Raw genomic sequence first — 20,553 nt, 5'->3', positions numbered from 1 at the left:
GTACGCCGGCCGTGCCTCTGGTCCCAAGTCACTGAGACAGGAAGGAAGGGCTGCCGTGGCAAGGCATCCCATGGGCCCGAGTCCTCATGTGCACTTCAGAGCCACAGACCCGGCTTCCCATCCTAGCTCTGCTACTCCTGGGAGCCCGTAACCTTGGGCAGAAGTAGCCGAACGTGGTAGCGCCTTGGCTTCTTCCCCAGTAACGTGGGGGCAGAGTTTCTCCCTCCCCGGGTGTCGGAACGACCAAAAGGCAAAGTATGTGCAGTGGACGTTTGAACAACATGGGGTGAACTGCGCAGGTGCGCTCATTCGCAGATCTTTTCCTACACGGATTAGGGCTATGAATGTATTTTTCTCTTCCCTGTGATTTTCTTAACGCTTCTTCTTGTTGGCTTTATCGTAAGAGTATAGCACATAATACATATAACATGCAGAATACGTGTTAACTGACTGTTGATGTTCTAGGTAAGGCTTCGGGTCAACAGTCGGCTGTTAGTAATTAAGTTCTCGGGGAGTCGAAAGTTATACGTGGATTATTGACTGTGCAGGGGTCGGTGCCCCTAACCCCTGCATTGTTCAAGGGTCACCTGTACACTCCTTAGCCCGCGCAATGATGAAATGAGCCAGTGTATATATGCCACTTTACAGAGGCATTCGATAAACAGTTTGGGGTCTAGGGGGGAATGCTTTTTGTTGAAATAACCCAGAAAACTCAAATCTTTAAATAGTCACGCTGACCGCCATCTATGCAAAGAACTTGCTTTTATAACCGTGTGGCAGTTGTGAGCATGTTTTCTCACCCGGGCAGTAGGGACAGCTGTTATATATGCTCAGAGACCTCAGCTGCGAACAGATGTGGAGCAGCTTGGCAAGCGTAGGTGGTAGAAACAGTGGGAAGGCACTGTGTGACCTCGGGCAGGTCACTTTACCTCTCTGTTCCTTAGTTTCCCCATCTGTAAAATGGGATGCTGAGATTTCTGAACTCCTGAATTAATCCCAGGCACACTGCCCGGCTGTTAGTTCTGAGTTGGTCTCAACTTCCAGACCACTTGGGAATTTTTAGTTGTTGGTTTTTAGTCTATTTACCTGTACATTTGTTGTGTTCTCCATAGTATCCAAGTGGGAGGGACACTTATTACCTCCTCTGACTCGGTGTCCCTCAGGGGACCTGGGGCTTCCTAGGCAGAAGATGGGGGTGAATGATGCTGAGTCCCAGATAACGCCATGCAAGCTTAGGGACGTTATTGTCAGTGATTTACTTAGTCTTTACTTGGTTAATCAACAAATGTAGGGGGCGCCTGGGTGGCTCAGTCAGCTAGGCGTCCAACTCTTGGTTTCGGCTCAGGTCATATCTCCCGGTTTTAGGAGTTTGAGACTCGTGTCCGTCTCTGTGCTGGCAACGCAGAGCTTGCTTGGGGTCGTCTCTGTCCCTCCCTCTCTTTCTGCCTCTCCTCCAATTGCGCTATCTCTGTCTCTCTCAAATAAATAAATAAAATAAAATAAATGTAATGACGTTCATTGTAGAAAAAGTTTAAGGTGCAGACAAATCTGAAAAGTAGGTTTTATTTATTTATTTTTCAAAATTTATTACTTTTTTTAATTTTTGAGAGGGACAGAGTGCAAGTGGGGAAGGGGCGGAGGAAGGTGAGGGAGACACCGAATCTGAAGCAGGCTCCAGACCCTGAGCCATAGGCACAGAGCCCGACACGGGGCTCAAACTCACGGACAGTGAGCTCGTGACCTGAGCTGAAGTCGGATGCTTAACAGGCGGAGCCACCCAGGCGCCCCTGAAAAGCAGGTTTTAAAATGAAACCCACAGCCCTACAGTCCAGCCCTGGGATGAAGATATTGACGTGTTTCCCTTTGGCTGGTTTCTTCTTGACATAGCTGATGTTCTTATTCAAGTTACACGTGGCGTCCCATGGCGTTGATAAGGCAACAGTTGAACGGTTGCGGCTAGCCCTACCCTATAACCAGATCAAACGATGCTCACGATAATTGGTGTTTCTTGCCTGGAGAGGGCAGAGTGGAGGGAAAAGTCTGGGCAGTGAGTGATATATATATATGTCTGTACGTAACATACCAAAGAGAGGAGGGCTATAATATATACCTGGGGGAGAGGAAGGGCTTTTAATGTCCTTTCCAATATATTGCTAGAGTATTTAAATTTTTTTTTACATTAAGCAGATACCTACATACATATTCTCACATACACACATTAATATACATATACATTCCCACGCACACACTGATGCACATCCTTAGTTGAGAACTAATGATTCAGGCTCCCCCTAACCAGGTTAGTTTTGCCACATTCACATCCTCTTTGTTTTGTGGTTTATCTTGTTCTCTTTGCAACCAGTGTTCCATGAAGTAGTCTTTTTTTTTAAAGTTTATTTATTTTGAGAGAGAGCACAAGCAGGGGAGGAGCAGAGAGAGAGAGAATCCCAAGCAGGTTCCGCACTGTCAGTGTGGAGCCCGATTTGGGGCTCAAACCCATGAACTGTGAGATCATGACGGCCGAAACCAAAAGTTGGACGCTTAACCAACTGAACCACCCAGGCACCCCCCATTAAGTATTCTTTTGTGTTTGTCTAGTTACGTCTTTCTGAAATGCGCTAAGACAACTCATCTCCCCTGATAAGTTTCTTTACCGTATGGACAAGTTAAGCAAGAACTGTATTTCCTTGTCTTTTGGGTTTTTTCTTTCCCCTTATATAATACTGTATGTAATAATATTTCATTTAGGGATTAACTAAAAACAGTTTTGTGCTTTTTCTTGGATGCCTTCCTATTGAAGTTTAACATACAGAAAAGGGTACAAATCCTAAACGTACAACCTGGTGAATTTTCATAGTGAATTCCTAAGTATAACCAGCATTCAGATAGAAAAAATGAATGTTCCCAGCTTCTCCTTGCCAGAGATAACCGACCACTAGCCTGAGTTTCAACAGTTTGGATTCGTTTCATCTATTCTGGAATTTTGTGTAAATGCAGTCATACTGCATATACAAAAAGTATACTTTTTTTGTTTCTTTACTCAACTTATCTTTTTTTCTTTAAAGTTTTTATTTTTAAGTAATCTTTATATCCAACGTGGGGCTAGAACTCACAACCCCAAGATCATGAGTCACGTGCTCTTCTGACTGAGCCAGCCGCCAGGCACCCCGACTTGTCTTTCTTTTTAATATAACAGTGACCTCCCTCCTCAATTTTATTAAAGATTTCATAAAAAAAAAGATTTCATGATATGTTAAAGAATTGTATGTCTGTATATATGTATTTTTTAATATAGCAGCTTTATTAAATATAATTCACATACTACATTATCCCTCCATCGAATATGTACAATTCAGCGCTTTTTGGAATATTAGTACAGTTGTGTAACCATCATTATATTTTATTCTATTCATTTATTTATTATTAAAAAAAATTTTTTTAACGTTTATTCATTTTGAGAGATGGAGAGAGACAGAGCATGAATGGGGGAGCGGCAGAGAGAGAGGGAGACACAGAATCCAAAGCAGGCTCCAGGCTCTGAGCTGTCAGCACAGAGCCTGATGTGGGGCCCGAACCCATGGCCCATGAGATCATGACCTAAGCTGAAGTCAGATACTTAACTGACTTGAGCCACCCAGGCGCCCCACTATTTACTTTTTTTAAATGTTTATTTATTTTGAGAGAGAGAGAGAGAGAGAGGAGGGACAGAGACAGAGGGAGAGAGAGAATCTTAAGCTGATTCCATGACCGGTATGGAGCCTGATATGGGGCTTGATCCTGTGACTGTGAGATCACAACCTGAGCTGATATCGAGAGTCAGACTCTTAACTGACTGAGCCATCCAGGCACCCCTAAATATATTTTAGAACATTTTCACCATCACCACCTACCAAAAAAACTTATTAGCAATCATTCCCCATTTTCCCTCAACCAAACACCCTCCCCATCCTAGGCAGCGATTAATCTACTTTCTGTCTCTATGTATCTGCCCATTCTGGATGTTTCATATAAATGGAATCACGCAATGTGAGGTCTTTTGTGACTGGTGTCTTTGACTCAGTATCATGTTGTCAAGGTTCATCCATGTGGGAACTTGTATCAGTACTTCATTTCTTTTTGTGGCTAAATACTATTCCATTACATATTTGGTTTTTAATGCAGAAAAACATCCTTGTGGAATATGGACTCCGAAGAATCACATTCCTGATTGCCCAAGAGGTCAGTGTGATTCTCAGTGCATCTGTGTGAGTCTTTAACATTCCTTAAGACTCGGTGCCGTTGATTTGGTGTTTACTTAGTAGATGGGGGTTGAAGAGAGCAATCACTAGACAAGAGAAGGTTTTCAAAGGATTCATTCTGGAAACAGATGGGGTTATGGCTTTAAAAAAAAAAAATCACAAAACAAGTATTTGTATGAGTCTTACTTGATTTCATTGTCTCGTCTATGGATTTCTTTTGCAGAAAGAATTTCCGAAGTTTTTCACATTCAGAGCAAGAGATGAGGTATGATGTAAAGAAAGCAGTGATACTGTTTTTGCCTCCCTGGCATCTTTGATATTCGGGAAGAGTACAGTCCCCAGTCCTTGAGGTAACCTCCGTTTTCGAGAACGGACATGGAACTTTTGTGTAAACTCCAGCCTTCCCCTGGGATTGTGTTTCTCTGTGGAGCTGAGATCCCATGCGTCCTGCCCTTTTAGCCTTCACTCTGGTTTCTCCCTCATCTGGATCACTTTTGTCCTCAGATGGCTCTCCCAACCTCTTTTTCTTACGTTCTTGCAGACCGACTGCCTGTTTTTATAAACGGAGTTTGACTGGAACACAGCCACACCCATCTGATCTCCTGTCTTCTGCTGTGGCTTTCTTGTGCCAGTGGCAGAGATCACGTGGCTCTGACCGACCGTGTGGCCCACCAGCCTCATATATTCCCTCTCTGGCCCTTTAAGAAAAGCTTGTGCTCATCCCTGTTCTAGAACAGGCAGGCTTACTCCCATCACAAACTCCAGACTCCATCCTGTTCGGCGTGCTGTGGTTTAATTTATCCAAAGCCTTCCATTTCTGCGTAAGACCCATCCTTTCTTTCGGGTCTTCATCTTCGCCTCTAGTTCGGTCTCCAGCACTGTCTGTCGCTTCCTTTCGGGGACCAGTTTCCACAGAGAACCCAGCCTTTAGTGACTTCCTGAGAGGTACCCTGTGCTGTGACAGAGAAGAGGCTGTGCTGGCAGGCGCTGGGGACCGGGCAGACTCACCTGGGAGCTTTTAGAGGCTCGTGCCGGCACTCAGGTCTTACAGTGCTCGTGGCTCTTGTCTGGACCTTCCCAAACCCTGAGTCTCTTGAGCCCTAGAGCTGCCCACGGGTGACACCGTGAAGGCTACATCCCCTGAGTGCTAAGCTGACGAACACCAGGGGGCTGCAGGACAGGGCGCCCACCAGGCAGGCGTGCGGCCCCAGTGTCAAATTCAGGGTCTGTCTGTGTGTCTGTCCGTCTTCGCTCTCTGGCCGGCCCGCAGTTTGCAGAAGATCGCATTTACCGTCACCTGGAACCCGCCCTGGCCTTCCAGCTGGAGCTCAGCCGGATGCGCAGCTTCGATCTGACCGCCGTGCCCTGCGCCAACCACAAGATGCACCTGTACCTGGGCGCCGCCAAAGTGAAAGAAGGCGCGGAGGTGACAGACCACAGATTCTTCATCCGCGCCATCATCAGGCACTCGGACCTCATTACGAAGGTAAAACGTCGTGGAGTGTTTCTTTCTCCCCCTGAACCTGTCCCTCGCGCGCTGGCCTTCCCTTCGCTCTGTCCGCGTGAAGGGAATTGAGCAGGTAGCAGAGTCCTGGCGTACTCAGGGAGTTGCTTGTATGTGCCTACTGAGTGCGTGATCATTTTCCAACACAGCCAGAAAAGTCATCTGTGATTCTGTTGCGAGCTTTTCAAATCACACTGGAAAGTATGGTTTTTTATTAAAATTTTTTTTTCATGTTTATTTGTTTACTTTCTGAGAGAGAAAGAGAGCGAGCCGGGGAGGGGCAGAGAGAAAGAGTGAGAGAGAAATCCCAAGCAGGCTCTGTGCTGTCAGCTCGGGGCCCGACGTGGGGCACAGACTCACGAACCATGAGATCGTGACCTGAGCCAAAACCAAGAGTTGGACACTTAACTGACTGAGCCAGCCAGGCACCCCTGAAAACTACTTAGAAAAAAATTTTTTAATGTTTATTTTTGAGAGAGAGAGAGAGTGTGAGAGCGTGGGAGCGTGAGCAGGGGAGGGGCAGAGAGAGAGGGAGACACAGAATCCGAAGCAGGCTCCAGGCTCTGAGCTGTCAGCACAGAGCCCGACGCGGGGCTCGAACTCAAGGAACTGTGAGATCATGACCATGACCTGAGTTGCAGGTGTAGTGTTGTGGGCGGGGCTCCCGGTGGACCAACCGTTTGAATACTGTTGCTCTTTTACTGGTCAGGGCCTCGTAGACCTCATCTCCCGTGTTGATGAAGATGGTATGCCTCATGCTCTGTCTTTGCCTGGATGTACCGTGTGTGTGGTTTTGTTTTGTTTTGTTTTTTCCTAATCCTCTATTGATCGATGTTAAGCTAATGTCAGTTTTTTGCTGCCTCAGTCAACTAGCTACCTCCAGGGGTCTTATTATTTTCAGGTACAGTAAGGCTGATAGCTCAGGAAGCAGTTACCACTGAAAAGATTGTCACTCTCAGATCCCAAGAGTGGGGGCACACCTTACACAGGGAGCCACATGGGGAAGCACCAGGGGCGGCCGAAAAGCCGGGGAGGAGGGGGAAACGTGGATAAGAACCTTTGTGGTGGTTTCTGCAGGAAGGATCAGGTGCGGCAGGGTAGGCCGGCTTGGGTTTGGCTTGTTTGAATAATCTCAGGAGGTTCTGGAACTGAGGGGCTGTCTCTAGTTGTCCGGCACCTGGGCCTGGGGTGATTAGGGCAGGTGGACAGTGACTTGGAATGCGAGAGCCCCGAAGAGGAAGTGTGTGCTCTGAAAATTGGTTGGTTTGCATTTGCAAAGTGCACTCACTTTGGGGTGAGTCATTTTGACTGTCTCTCGGAATCGGTAACCCTGGAAGCGGAGGTCCCTCCGGGGTCAGGGAGGCCCCCAGTGGTCAGAGCATCACACTACAGAAGATAGAAGGCAGGGTCAGGACGCTGGACAGCCTTTGACGTGCCTTCACCTTCAGAGGCAGGGCTTGGCGGCGTATACTCGCTGGGCATACTTTTCGGGGGAGGGGAAATGTTTTCCTCTCTCCTTGTGTGTCTGAGGCCCTGTTTCCAGCCCTGCGCCCCTTGCCTTAGCGTCTGTCCCTCCCACTTTGGCAGGAAGCCTCCTTTGAGTACCTGCAGAACGAGGGTGAGCGTCTGCTCCTGGAAGCCATGGATGAGCTGGAGGTGGCGTTCAACAACACCAGTGTGCGCACCGACTGCAACCACATCTTCCTGAACTTCGTGCCCACCGTCATCATGGACCCCTTCAAGGTCTCGCCTCTGGGGAGGCAGTGGGTTCAACTTTCCCTGGGCCTGTGGCTGCAGGTGGACAACCTCCTGTCCATGAAGTTCCAGAGCAATGTTTTTGCCACCCCCTTAGGGTTATCCCTGTTCTGATGTTCACCCTTTCCCGGGCAGCATGCTTCACTCTTGGGATGACGCGAATGCCCCAAATTTCATCCCTGGTTCCTGGCTCCTTGGGCTCTTGGGGACCGTGCATAGGAGGGAAGGGGATAGAAAACCGTTCTCCCGTGGCTGGTTCTTCATGAACAGGCAGGGTTGGTGCTGGTGATTCTGGGATGAAAGAAGTCCTGGGACGTCAGCGTGGCATCTGTGGGGTGCAGAGGGCCCGTGCTGATGCCCCGTCTCCATCAACCCACATAGTTCCCAGGAAAAGAAAATGCAAAGGCTCGAGCTACACGGTGCAGATAAAGATTGATATAATGTAGGCGCACTAGCTCTGTTACTTGCCAGTCTCAGTTTCCTCATCTGTCAGTGAGGCATAAAAATGCCGCCCTCTCGGAGTAATTATGAGATGAAATGAGATCATGCTCTTCATGTACTTAGCACGTGGCTATTTCTGGGTCCGTACTGTGTCACAGGTGTTTTGCCTTCAGTGTCCCTCATCGTTCCGTTGTTATCGCAACTATTTATAAATAGCTAGACCTGTGTATTACCAGTGTGCCTGGATTGGGGCCTGAGAGTGGAATTGCTGTGATTTGGGGGCAGATCGAGGAGTCCGTGCGTTCCATGGTTATGCGCTACGGCAGCCGGCTGTGGAAACTCCGCGTGCTGCAGGCTGAGGTCAAGATCAACATCCGCCAGACCACCACCGGCAGTGCTGTTCCCATCCGCCTGTTCATCACCAACGAATCGGGCTACTACCTGGACATCAGCCTCTACAAAGAAGTCACCGACCCCAGATCTGGAAACGTAAGGCTGGGCGGGCCCACGGAGACCCACCTCAAAGTGCAGTCGGGGTCCGTCCGCTCGAGAGAGCAAGACACAGACTGAAATGATGTTTGGTGGCCATCTGCTGGATTGGGGTGGCTGCTTTGAGTTTACGGTAGACGTGTCAGCTTCTGCATGCCGGTTGTTCATTCCTCTGGGAAGGAGAATCAATCCAAAGTTTGATCCATTCGAGGACCGATATTTGGGATAAGATGCGGAGTGCCGTGGGTCACCGTTGTGCAGCTCCCATAAGGCTGGCTCACTTAGGGCAATGGGTATTTTCCCCAGCCGTGTTTTAGAACAGATCTTTGTAAACCAAATCAAATATCCCATTGACTTCCATTACATCTATAACTTTTTATTTTTAAGCGATTAGAGAGTATCAGGAGGTTGGAAAAATAGTAGAGGGGAAAACATTACTGCAGAGAGTTCCCAAGCACCCTTGACCCGACCTCCCCCAATGATAGCACTGTAAACAATGGGGCCTTGTCATGACAGGCAGTTGACGTTGGTACAGTGCTAATAACACAGATGTGGACTCTATTCAGATTTCACCAGTTTTTGCGCGTGTGTAAAGACCTATGATAGTCACATTTTTGGAGCTACGCTCCCATACCTGTCACTGTCCCTTCTCGTGCTGGTTGCCCACAGTGGCAGAGAAAAGATTAGCTCTCTGGGGCATGCGCTTTGTCACGTGATGTGATGTGCTTTGCTTCTTTCCGCCGCCTTTTCGTTGAGGAGGATGGGAGTAAATTGGACGGGAGCCTGGCTCTCTGGGAGTCCCCTCCTTCACTCTGTTTCTCTTTCTGTCTTCCCAGATCATGTTTCACTCCTTTGGCAACAAACAGGGCCCCCAGCACGGGATGCTGATCAACACTCCCTACGTCACCAAGGATCTGCTTCAGGCCAAGCGATTCCAGGCCCAGTCCCTGGGCACCACCTACGTGTATGACTTCCCGGAGATGTTCAGGCAGGCAAGTCCTGTGGCTTTCCTGGGGCACCACCCCGGGTCCCCCCAGGGATTCCACCCGCCCCACACCCCTCCCCGTCCTTAGTTACTCTCCTGAAGACCCCAGCCTAAAGAACTCCGTATTGGGAATGCCTTCCTAGCGTCTTGTCTAAAATGAACCTACTTTCCTCCGCATGTTAGAAAGTCACGTAATCCAGAAGCTTAGGAAAATAAAGGAGCGTGGAAAAAAAGAAAAAAGTGACTCATGGTTCCGTGTCCTAAAGACACATTGCTTAATAATTTTGGTGTGTTTCCTCCTGGCCTTTTGAAAGCTTGTTTATTAAGAGCTCATTTGTGAAGGTCTGTACCTGCCACATTCCAGGCACCATGCTATGGGTGGGTCGACCCTGAGGAAGAGGGTGGAGTCACTAGCTTTAAGGAACTTTTAGTCTACTTTTTAAAAACAGTGTCTTGTTGTGTTTTCCTAGTGATTGAAGTGTTCATTGGAAAATACAGGAAAATGGGTCTCAGCAAATAAAATTCCACCCTAATGGAATCCATTCACTGTTGTCAGTGCAGTATCATTCTTTTATTTACTTTTGAAGGAAACAGAGACAGAGCATGAGCAGGGGAGGGGCAGATAAAGAGGGAGACACAGAATCGGAAGCAGGCTCCAGGCTCCGAGCTGTCAGCACAGAGCCCGATGCGGGGCTCGAGCTCGCAAACTGCGAGATCATGACCCGAGCCGAAGTTGGTCACTTAACTGACTGAGCTACCCAGGCGCCCCCATCCCCTTTCTTTTAGATAAAGAGACAGAATAGTATGGACAACATTCATGCCCAAATGAATAATTCAGCGTAATTCCAGAGGGTTTTTTTTGGTGAAACTGCAAAATTCGTATGGAAAAGCAAAAGCTGTGAATAGCAAAAACAAAGAACTAAAGGCAAGAGGACTTGTCTTAACAAACGTCATCACTTGTTTTAAAGTAGCAGTACTTTTTTCGGTGTGCTGTTGCAATAGAGCCAGACAAGTAGACCAGTGGAACAGCATAGAGCCTAAAATCAGACCCACTCACAAACAGCCTTGACCGAAGGCAGAGGTGGGATTGTGAATCAAGGGAGTGAACGTCACCGAAAGGTACAGTAGTTCCCTCTTATCCGTGGCTTCGTTTTCCATGGTTTCAGTTACCTGTGGTCAACGGCAGTCTGGAACCAGAGGTTCCTCCTTCTGACGTGTGGTCAGAAGTTCAGTGTTAGCCCAACGCTATGTCACAGTACCTACATCAGGCATCTCACTTTAGCCCATCGTGTAGGCATGTTATCATCTCCTGCCATCACAGGAAGAAGGGTGAGTTTAGTACAATAAGACATTCTGGGAGAGAGAGAGAGAGACTGTGTTCACATAACTTTTATTATAGTGTATTGTTATAATTGTTCTTTTATTATTAATTTTACTGTGCCTATTTATAAATTAAACTTTATCATATGTATAGAAAAACAATGGCATATATAGGGTTCAGTACTGTCAGGGGTTTCACGCATCCGCTGGGTATCTTGGCGCATATCCTGCATGGGTAAAGGAGGATTTATCTAATTGGAAAAAGTAAGTTTTGATTTCTACCTTATCTAGCACACAGAAATAAATTTCAAGGGGATTAAAGCTACTTGGAGTCAGTTTAAAGCATAAGCTGTACAGGAAAAGACCCATAAACTTGACTATATTAAAATTTTGAAGTTCTTGATGCAAAAAAGGAAAGATGAGTCCCAGCTTGGAAGAATATGTTTCAATGCCTGTTACCAGCAAGGGATTACAACAGATTATCTAAAGAGCACGTATAAATCAGTTAGAAAAAAAAAAAAAAAAAAACAGGGAAAACTATAAAAAATATGGACGGGAATTACAAACAGGAGGAAATTGGCAAAAAAGAAACTCCCGTGGTCGATAAGTGTATTCAGAGGCTCTCCTTAATAATCAGTAGAGAACAGATTAATACCGCAGTATAATTTCACACCCAGCAGACAGGTGAACGTTAAAATATTTGACAAAACAGGTATTGGCAAGTGCATGGAACAAAGGAGTTCTTATGCCTTCTTACTGGACCTGTAAAGGGTCTTTAAAAATGAGAGAGCAGGGGGCGCCTGGGTGGCTCAGTTGGTTAAGTGTCCGACTTCGGCTCAGGTCATGATCTCACCGTTGGTGAGTTCGAGCCCTGTGTCGGGCTCTGCACTGACAGCTCAGAGCCTGGATGGAGCCTGTTTCAAATTCTGTCTCCCTCTCTGTCTCTGCCCCTCCCCCACTTGTGCGCGCGCGCGCGCGCGCGCACTCTCTCTCTCTCTCTCTCAAAACTAAAAATAAACATAAAAAAATGAGAGAGCAGTTTGGTAATATTGATCAAACTTGAAGCTTCACCAACCCAGTGGCCCAGCAATTCCGCTCCTCGGTACCTACCTGGCGAGACTCATCCAGGTTTATAAGAAGAGACCATCAGAATGCTCGTTACGGCCTTATTGTTAGTACTGCAGAATTGGAAGCAACCTAAATGTTCCTTAGAAAAGGCTATGAATAAGTAAATTATGATCTACTCACACCATGGAAACTGAATAGTAGAAAAAATGAACCAGAGTTAAATTTCTCATTATGGATACATTTCTCACACCTACGGGGGAGCCGATGGGGCAAGGTACAGAAGGATGTGTCCAGGGCCAGACCATTTATTTAAATTTTAAAATCATGCAGGTTTTAAAATTGGTTTTAAAATTGGTTTTAAAAATGGCTGGTGCGGTGGGAAGAGCACACAACTCTCGATCCTCACGTGGGACTCGAACTTATGACCCCGAGATCAAGAGTCACGTGTTCTTCCCACTGAGCCAGCCAGGCGCCCAGCATGTTTTAAATGTATGCATATATAATGCATAAAAGCATGCACGGGACTAGTAGACGCTGAGTTCAAGACAGACGGTTATCTGGGGTTGGGGAGGGACGGGTTGGGGAGGGCTACACCAGGGGCCTCAACTGCATTTTTCTTCTTCCCTTAAAAAAATTCATAAGCAACCGCGGAAAAATTAGGATTTGACAAAACCACGAGGTAGGTGCTTGGGTATTTATTATTCTGTGTGGTTTTTCTGTGCGTGCTTTAAAGAGTGGATGCTTTAAAAAAAGAGAGAACTAGAAAATGTGCCTCCCTAATGGTGACTTCAGGTTTTCTCTTTCTTTCCCTGTCCCTAGGCTCTCCTTAAACTGTGGGGCTCCACAGACGACTACCCCAAAGACATCCTGACATACACCGAGCTTGTGCTGGACCCTCAGGGCCAGCTGGTGGAGATGAACCGCCTCCCTGGAGGAAATGAGGCAAGAATTCAGCAGAGCCCAGCCCCTGGCTGGAATCACCCTTTCCAAAAATGTCCTCCTGAAGAAACAAACCGTTTTCCTCGTGTGTGCATCCCCTCGGCAGGTGGGCATGGTGGCCTTCAAGATGAGGTTTAAGACCCGAGAGTATCCAGAAGGGCGGGACGCGATCGTCATCAGCAATGACATCACCTTCCGCATTGGATCCTTCGGCCTGGGAGAAGACCTTTTGTATCTGCGTGCGTCTGAGATGGCCCGAGCGGAGGGTATCCCCAAAATCTACCTCGCAGCCAACAGCGGGGCCTGTATCGGCCTTGCAGAGGAGATCAAGCACATGTTCCAGGTGGCTTGGGTGGACCCAGGAGACCCCCACAAAGTACGTCACACAGCCAGCCTGGCGGTGTGGCGCCACCTGGTGGGGTTGATGGCGCCCACAAGGGGGCGGAAAAAATCTTAGCGGTCTTTGCGTACAAAGCACAGAGCTACGAACAGACACAAAAGGCGTATAAAGTTGATCAGTATTAACATTTCATGAGACGGGGTGGCAATTAGGAAAAAATGTCCTAAAAAGGCACCTTAGGGGAACGATAATGAAGACAAGTTTATACACGTTGAGCTAATATAGGCTGAGCACCTCCTGAATGCACTGTACATGAAGGATACAAAGGTGAATGAGACATAGTCCCTGGCCTCAGAGAATTCTCAGAAATGATCTGGGAGACGTAGAGGCACCAGCCACGATAAAGGCGCAGTGAATGAGAGAAAAGCGCGCATTTCATGACGGGGAACTGCAGGGGACAGTTATTTTTTGCAGGCAAAGCATGCATTCTCAAGGGGGTGATCCTGCCTCTGCCAGAGGGGCAAAAATTATTCTTTTCATGTAAAAAGCATGTATACATACGTACACACACACATATATAGATACGCATACATACGCATGGTTCGTAAACTATATAATAAAATTTGGTGGAGGGAGCTGGCAAGAAGGGAACAAAAGAGACCCTTCAGGGGAGCAACGATGAAAGGATCGTTGAGGAACTGAATCGGAGCAGGAAAAATGTGAGGTTGTGTGTAAAGATGAGTGGAAAGCTCTTAGCACTGATCAGACCTTCAGTTTATAGCCGTTATGAATATGGTATTAACATCAGACATGTTAACTAGGCTGTTAACACATTGTTGACTCGTTATTAACCTCCGCCCCTATAGCGTTGTGGTTTTTTATAAAAAACATTGGCTGTCGAGTGCAGGGAGCTGAATTCACAGCCTCACTGCAGTATATATATTTTTAAGGGATTTAAATACCTGTACCTGACGCCTCAAGACTACACCAGAATCAGCTCCCTAAACTCTGTCCGTTGTAAACACATCGAGGAAGAGGGAGAGTCCAGGTAAGTAATTTATCAGGTAGCTCCTTCATTTTGCCTCTGGTCGATTTCAGCTGCTAATGGGCAATCCCTCTCATTGCCTCTGGGCTTGTGGGTGATGTTTTCAAATGGGCTGGTGGTGTTTGTACAGAGGGGACCCCTGAGCCCTTCCTTGCCATCCCAAAACGAGTCACAGCTTTCATAAAAATAGTACCTCACGCAAGAAGAATTAGATGGGTTCCCCGGAGCTGCCAGCTCATGTTTATGCCCAAATTAGCCAGACTGACACAGCAGCGATTTGGCAGGCTGGTAAGGTGTAGGCAAGGTGGGAGTCTGCTCCAGTGAGAAGGTTCAAGGCTACCAGCTACCAGCTATCTTTTCCAGGGAGTTTTGCAGGTGTTTTGTTTTGTTTTGTTTTAGTGAGGTTGACAAAATCAGAATTTCCCAGCTAGGTTTTCTGGAATGTTAATTGGTGATATGTTGGGGGGGGGGTAGTGTAGAAAAAGTTCCATAATCAAGTAAGTTGAGGAACACTGGATTTAAAGGAGATCTAAAAAGTATCTTTACTGCAGGCCTTCTCAGAACCTTTAACGGTTGCAGTGTCTTGTGAATCTTTAACAGGGGCTGGGCTGTATAGTGGCTTACACTTCTGTGGCCATAGAATCTCTTGACTGACTGATTGGTTGATTGACTGACTGTGAACTAAGTGGCTTTCCCCATCTCTCTGTAGACCAAACGCTATTCTAGATGGTTTTTGGAGGTAGGCAGGGTGGGAGCAACATTTCATGAGGATAGCCTCCAAATAGGCAGACATCTTTGGTTGGAAGGGTGATAATTACTGATGCTGTACTTGCCCTTCTAGAAAATTCAGGACCAACTGTGAAGGTCCTAGACCTCTGCTTTCCTTTCACCCCTGGCTGCTTTGTCACCTTCTGTTCCCTCACCTTGCTCGTCCGTCCCTCCTACCCTGGGTCCCGGGGAAGTGCGTCCGCCTTGAATTTTTCTGGGCTAGAGCTTGGTCTTGAATCCATGCTCGGTTCCTGAAGGTATGTCATCACGGATATCATCGGGAAGGACCGTGGCCTGGGCGTGGAGAACCTCAAGGGCTCGGGCATGATTGCAGGGGAGTCCTCCCTAGCTTACGAAGAGATCGTCACCATCAGTATGGTGAGTCTCCTATTATACTTCCTTTTCCTTTTCGCCTTTCTCTTATGGAATCTTTGTAAGCGTCCCGGAAGTAAAGAGCCCCGTGCGTTCATCATGCAGTTGCAGGGATTGTCAGCCAGCAGCTCGTCCTGCCCCCTCGGTCCCTCTGCTCTCCTGTTTGGGGATATTTTAAAGGAAGCCCCTGGCCCTGTCTTTCCATCTGTGGATGCTCCGATGCAGATCTTTACTAGATAAAGACCTGCCCCCGCCATGCTTTTTTACAAAATGACAGTACTGTTCTTACACCAACATCAACAGCAATACTTTAATATCCTTGAAACCTGGTTCGGGGGTCAGTTTTAACAATTATCTCAAAATGTATCTTCTTATTTAAAAGGTACTGAGTATTTAGAAGAACTTTTGTCGGGTTTTAATTGGTACTGAATGAATATCTCCACTTCCCTCCCTTGGCCTTTTCAAAAATATTTGCTGTTTCTGGTAATACTACTCTTTCATGGTAGATTGTCGTTTAAGACCTTATCTTTACATTCGGTGTTGGATCTTCAGTTTCCTGGGTGGAAAATGTGGCCATGAGTGTCTTCCTTAGGCTAGTGTTCTGCATCTCATTTACATATATTTCATATATGTTTCAAAATCTATATATATTAATATCTACAAAAGATATGTATTTTTATATGTTCCAAAGTACATATTTTGTATGTATCATATATAATATCATTTATATCAATATGATATATATGATATATGTCATAATGTATATATATCATTATGATGGTGACATCATGATATATGACATATATATGACATGATATGACATATATAATATATAATTACATGATAATACATATCACACATATATAATGATATAACATATACATTATGACATATCACATATCATATAATTATATATGATGATGTAATATGTAATTATATATGACATATATCGTATATATAATTATATATGATGACATATATATGTGTGTATGTATGTATTTATATATATGTATATATAGATAGATATAGATAGATAGCTATATAGATATATATAATTTTGAAAAAGTTTACGACTGACTCACCAGAAGTTATAAGCCAGTATAGAGAGGTCCTCTGTCCCCCTCACCCAGCTTCCCCCTAGGCAGTATCCTACGTAATACATTATCGAACCCAGGACATTGACATTGGCACAACACTCTTACCTTGGTATAGACCTTAGTCAGATATCACCAGTTTTGCACGCACTCCCAGATGCCCTGTGGCTGTGTGAGAGGCTACCATGGCTCAGAAGAACTACATATACGCTATGCCTTGTGTGAGGCAACAACCAGAACATTCTGTGTCTGCTGTCTATCCTCACAACACTCTTCTTCATTAACCACATTCTTTCTGGAAACCAAGGTTAGGTGAGCCCGAAGGAGTGGCCTGTGCCTGTGCCATTTGGTCACCTGCCAGGCCACCAGTGGCCAGATCGTACCCTCCACGTGTGCCCAGTGGGTTCCTGGGCTTTCCCTCCCCAACCACACCAATTCCAAAGGGCTGCTGTCTCCACAGGTGACCTGCCGAGCCCTTGGGATCGGGGCCTACTTGGTGAGGCTGGGCCAGCGAGTGATCCAGGTGGAAAATTCGCACATCATCCTGACAGGAGCCAGCGCTCTCAACAAGGTGACCGAAAAGGAGACTGTAGGGGGTGGGCGTGTGGGGCCAGGACTCATTTTAACATAACCACTGTCTCCCAATGGAGGACTTTTCTCAGTATGAAACCAGTGTCATTCCAACTGAGCTAGGAGCTGTTTTTCCAATTTGTACTCATCTGGGTCTCTCAGGAGCCAAAACAATTTTTTTCTTTTTTTAAATTTTATTTTAAAAAAAAAATTTTTTTTTTCAACGTTTATTTATTTTTGGGACAGAGAGAGACAGAGCACGAACGGGGGAGGGGCAGAGAGAGAGGGAGACACAGAATCGGAAACAGGCTCCAGGCTCTGAGCCATCAGCCCAGAGCCCGACGCGGGGCTCGAACTCCCAGACCGCGAGATCGTGACCTGGCTGAAGTCAGACGCTTAACCGACTGCGCCACCCAGGCGCCCCAAAACAATTTTTTTTCTAAGTGTTAGGCTCTTGTGCTAAAACTCTTGTGTGCTGACAGTTTAAATTTTAAAAAAATTATTAAGGTGGCATTATATATTGTAGAAAAGTGGAAAAAGACCACCCCCCAAAAAAGTAATTTTGCTCCTACTAAAATTTTGGTGTCTTTCCATCCCATCTCTGTCTCCATGACGCCTGGTGAGCGTGCGGTTTGGGATTCTGTTTTCACTGTATGAAAACATACCCCACGTTGCTGTAAAGCCTTGGTAAGATAATGTCTGATAAAATCCCACTGAAGTTCTGCAAGTCTGGTCCCGGAACCAGCAGCAGCATCACCCGGGAACTTGTTACGAATGCAGATCCCCAGGTCCCGGTGCCAACCTGCCGAATCAGAAATACCCGGTAGGGTTTCGCCTTGGAGAAGACCCAAGTAATCGGTTGGATCGCTGGTCCTCAAATTGGGCCGCGGAGTTCCAACTACCTAGAAGTTTAAGGAAAAAGTACTGATGCCTGGGTCCCAGCCTCAAAAGATTCTGCTGTAATTGGTCCGGATGCAGCCTGGGCATTGGGAGTTTTGAAAACTCCCGGGTGACTGTCATGGGCGGCCAGGGTTGAGGACCGCCGAGGGAGATGACTTCCGAACAGGTGGAAGGGGCCTGAGCCGGGCAGGCCCTTGCTAACCTTGCCATGTCAAAGCAGGTCCTGGGCAGAGAGGTTTACACCTCCAACAACCAGCTGGGCGGCGTGCAGATCATGCATCACAACGGCGTCTCCCACGTCACTGTGCCAGACGACTTCGAGGGCGTGTACACCATCCTGGAGTGGCTGTCCTATATGCCAAAGGTCCAGTATCCCCACCACTCTGCACCGTAGAGTCTGGAAGACTTTGTCATCAGGTTCACTTGCTGGGTGGTATGGGAGTTTGGGAACCAGGAAGTGCCACCCTTGTGGCTGGGCTTAATTTTTCTTCACTCCTCCCTCCTTCCCTCTCAGACACCCAGCTCTGTCTAGCTGTATTTTGCTTAAAAAAAAAAAAAAATGCCACTGGGGCGCCTGGGTGGCTCAGTTGGTTAAGCATCTGACTTCGGCTCAGGTCGTGATCTCACGGTTCATGAGTTTGAGCCCCGTGTTGGGCTCTGTGCTGACAGCTCGGAGCCCGGAGCCTGCTTCGGATTCTGTGTCTCCCTCTCTCTCCGCCCCTCCCCTGCTCGCATTCTGCCTCTCTCTCAAAACTAAGTAAACATTAAAAGAAAATTTTAATGCCATTGTAAGATGCTATGTGCTGATCCTTTATAAAGGGGTGGCCTTGCGTCTCATCAAAAGAGGTAACACTGAACAATAGAGAACCCTGAAGCTTTGCAGTCGGGCTGGATCCGATTCTTGGCTTCCTCATCGCTAGCAGTGAGACCTTGGGACAGTCTGTGCATCTTCCTGGGCCTCAGTTTCCTCATCTGTGAAATGGGAATAACAATAGCACCTACCCTAGGGAGCTCCCTTGGTGATTCAGTACAATGGTGTTGAGAACCTGCACCTTGGCAGGCCCTCACCAAACGCCACTCATGCTGGCGATGACTGGCTAATTCGGGCAGGGTTCTGCGGCGCAGGCAGGCATGATCATGGTCGGAGGAGAGAAGCAGATCACAGGCATGGCTGACCGGCATGGAAGACTGAGGCCGTTTTCTCTTCTAGGATAATCGCAGTCCAGTCCCCATCACCACACCCTCGGACCCCATTGACCGAGAAATTGGATTCTTCCCGTCCAGGGCTCCCTACGACCCCCGGTGGCTGCTTGCAGGACGGCCTCACCCAAGTGAGTCCCTAAGTGCTTTGCCGGAGACCTGGCTCTTGGGTTTCTTTTCTGAAAAGAAGGCGTGAAGGGGCCCTCTGGTAGAAGCCCCGACCCTCCCTTGGTCACACATCCCGGAGGGGGACACCTGAGATCAAACGCAGAGGGAGTGGAGGCCGGGGGTGGGGGGCACTTTTCTCTATACTTTTCCTAAGTCGTTAATAAAGAAGCGGTGGGCACAGGCTCTGGGGTCCTCGGGCCGGCAGATGCAGGGAAAGCGCAACAGGGGGCCTGGCCTCCCTCCGAGCTGCCCCGTGGTTACATAGGCAAATGCAGACGTCAGGGTTTCAAAGACAAGACTACACCCCCCCACCCCCTCTCTGAAAGGGGCAAGCAGGTATTTGATTACCTCCTGAGCAAGCAGAACACCCCAGGGAAGCTGAGCTGAGCCCGTTACCATGATCCCGAGTCTGGAATTTCAGATGCCGCTGCCTTTAGGGATCCGCCTGCCCGTCCAGCTGCGTGGTGCAGGAGGGGTGCCCGTCAGGGGCGCGCCGGGCGCTGCCGGCTCAGGATACCCCGCGGCTCGCTTGCCCCTCTTGTGCCTCTCTCCAGCTTTCTTCCCCGTGAGCTCTGAGGGGGATGGCTTTATCTTGCCTAAAAAAATGTCCACCTTGTTTCTGACCATTTTCCCCATCTAGTCAGGCCAGCCCTCGGGCAGACACGGGAGTTGGGCTGCTTTGTTCTCAGGCACCCAGCCTCCCTCGCTGGCGGCTTGTGACCCTCGCGTCACCTGGCTCCTTTGTCCTTGGCCAAACCGGAGTCACAGGACACCAGGGCGCCAATGCTTCCTTTAAAGGGACGGCTGCAATTGGCACCATCATGTTCTGTCCCCTCCCCCTCCCCAAGTCATCTCCCTTCCCCTCCTCCCCCGCCCCTCCCCGACTCCCCTCTTCTCTCCCTCTCCCTCTGTCTCTCTCTGAAATTGAAGATGCCCCCCAGTTAACGTTTAAATGTTATTAAGCTACTGCCGGCACATTGAGGATGAGGTTTCCCCGGGCAGGTGGTCCCTTCCCCAAATCCCACCTTCTGAAGGGGCCCTGTCAGCTCTCTTTGCCTCCTGGGCTGATCCTTGGGATTAGGATCTCCGTGCCTTTGGCATTGGCAGGAGCTGATACGGTTGGATGTTCCAAATGGGCTGAGTTCCTGACTTGGGGTATTTTCTGCAACCATGTTTTTGGAGGGTTTTGTTCTGCTTTGCTTTGCTTTCTTTTTTTTTTTTTTAATTTTTTTTATTTATTTAAAAAAAATTTTTTTTTTCAACGTTTATTTATTTTTGGGACAGAGAGAGACAGAGCATGAAAAGGGGAGGGGCAGAGAGAGAGGGAGACACAGAATCGGAAACAGGCTCCAGGCTC

General features: G+C 47.6%; 1 protein-coding gene across 5 annotated transcripts in view; it reads left to right on the top strand.

Moving 5' to 3' along the window:
• Positions 1 to 20,553, top strand: part of ACACB (acetyl-CoA carboxylase beta) — a 114,772-nt gene that overhangs the window by 83,314 nt on the left and 10,905 nt on the right. For all 5 annotated transcript variants that reach the window (XM_040443626.1, XM_040443627.1, XM_040443628.1 and 2 more), the window contains 13 exons: positions 4,162 to 4,218; positions 4,462 to 4,503; positions 5,509 to 5,724; positions 7,330 to 7,485; positions 8,224 to 8,427; positions 9,264 to 9,419; positions 12,620 to 12,742; positions 12,846 to 13,115; positions 14,030 to 14,127; positions 15,150 to 15,270; positions 16,819 to 16,929; positions 18,049 to 18,192; positions 19,039 to 19,159. In XM_040443626.1, coding sequence (XP_040299560.1) covers positions 4,162 to 4,218; positions 4,462 to 4,503; positions 5,509 to 5,724; positions 7,330 to 7,485; positions 8,224 to 8,427; positions 9,264 to 9,419; positions 12,620 to 12,742; positions 12,846 to 13,115; positions 14,030 to 14,127; positions 15,150 to 15,270; positions 16,819 to 16,929; positions 18,049 to 18,192; positions 19,039 to 19,159 — 1,819 coding nt within the window. The remainder of the gene's footprint in view (positions 1 to 4,161; positions 4,219 to 4,461; positions 4,504 to 5,508; positions 5,725 to 7,329; positions 7,486 to 8,223; positions 8,428 to 9,263; positions 9,420 to 12,619; positions 12,743 to 12,845; positions 13,116 to 14,029; positions 14,128 to 15,149; positions 15,271 to 16,818; positions 16,930 to 18,048; positions 18,193 to 19,038; positions 19,160 to 20,553) is intronic.

This window comes from Herpailurus yagouaroundi, unplaced genomic scaffold (genome assembly GCF_014898765.1).
Source record: "Herpailurus yagouaroundi ecotype Mexico unplaced genomic scaffold, PumYag 191, whole genome shotgun sequence".
Classification (NCBI taxonomy): domain Eukaryota; kingdom Metazoa; phylum Chordata; class Mammalia; order Carnivora; family Felidae; genus Herpailurus; species Herpailurus yagouaroundi.
The sequence above is the reverse complement of the archived record's forward strand: the minus strand, read 5'-3'. Positions and strand labels throughout refer to the sequence as shown.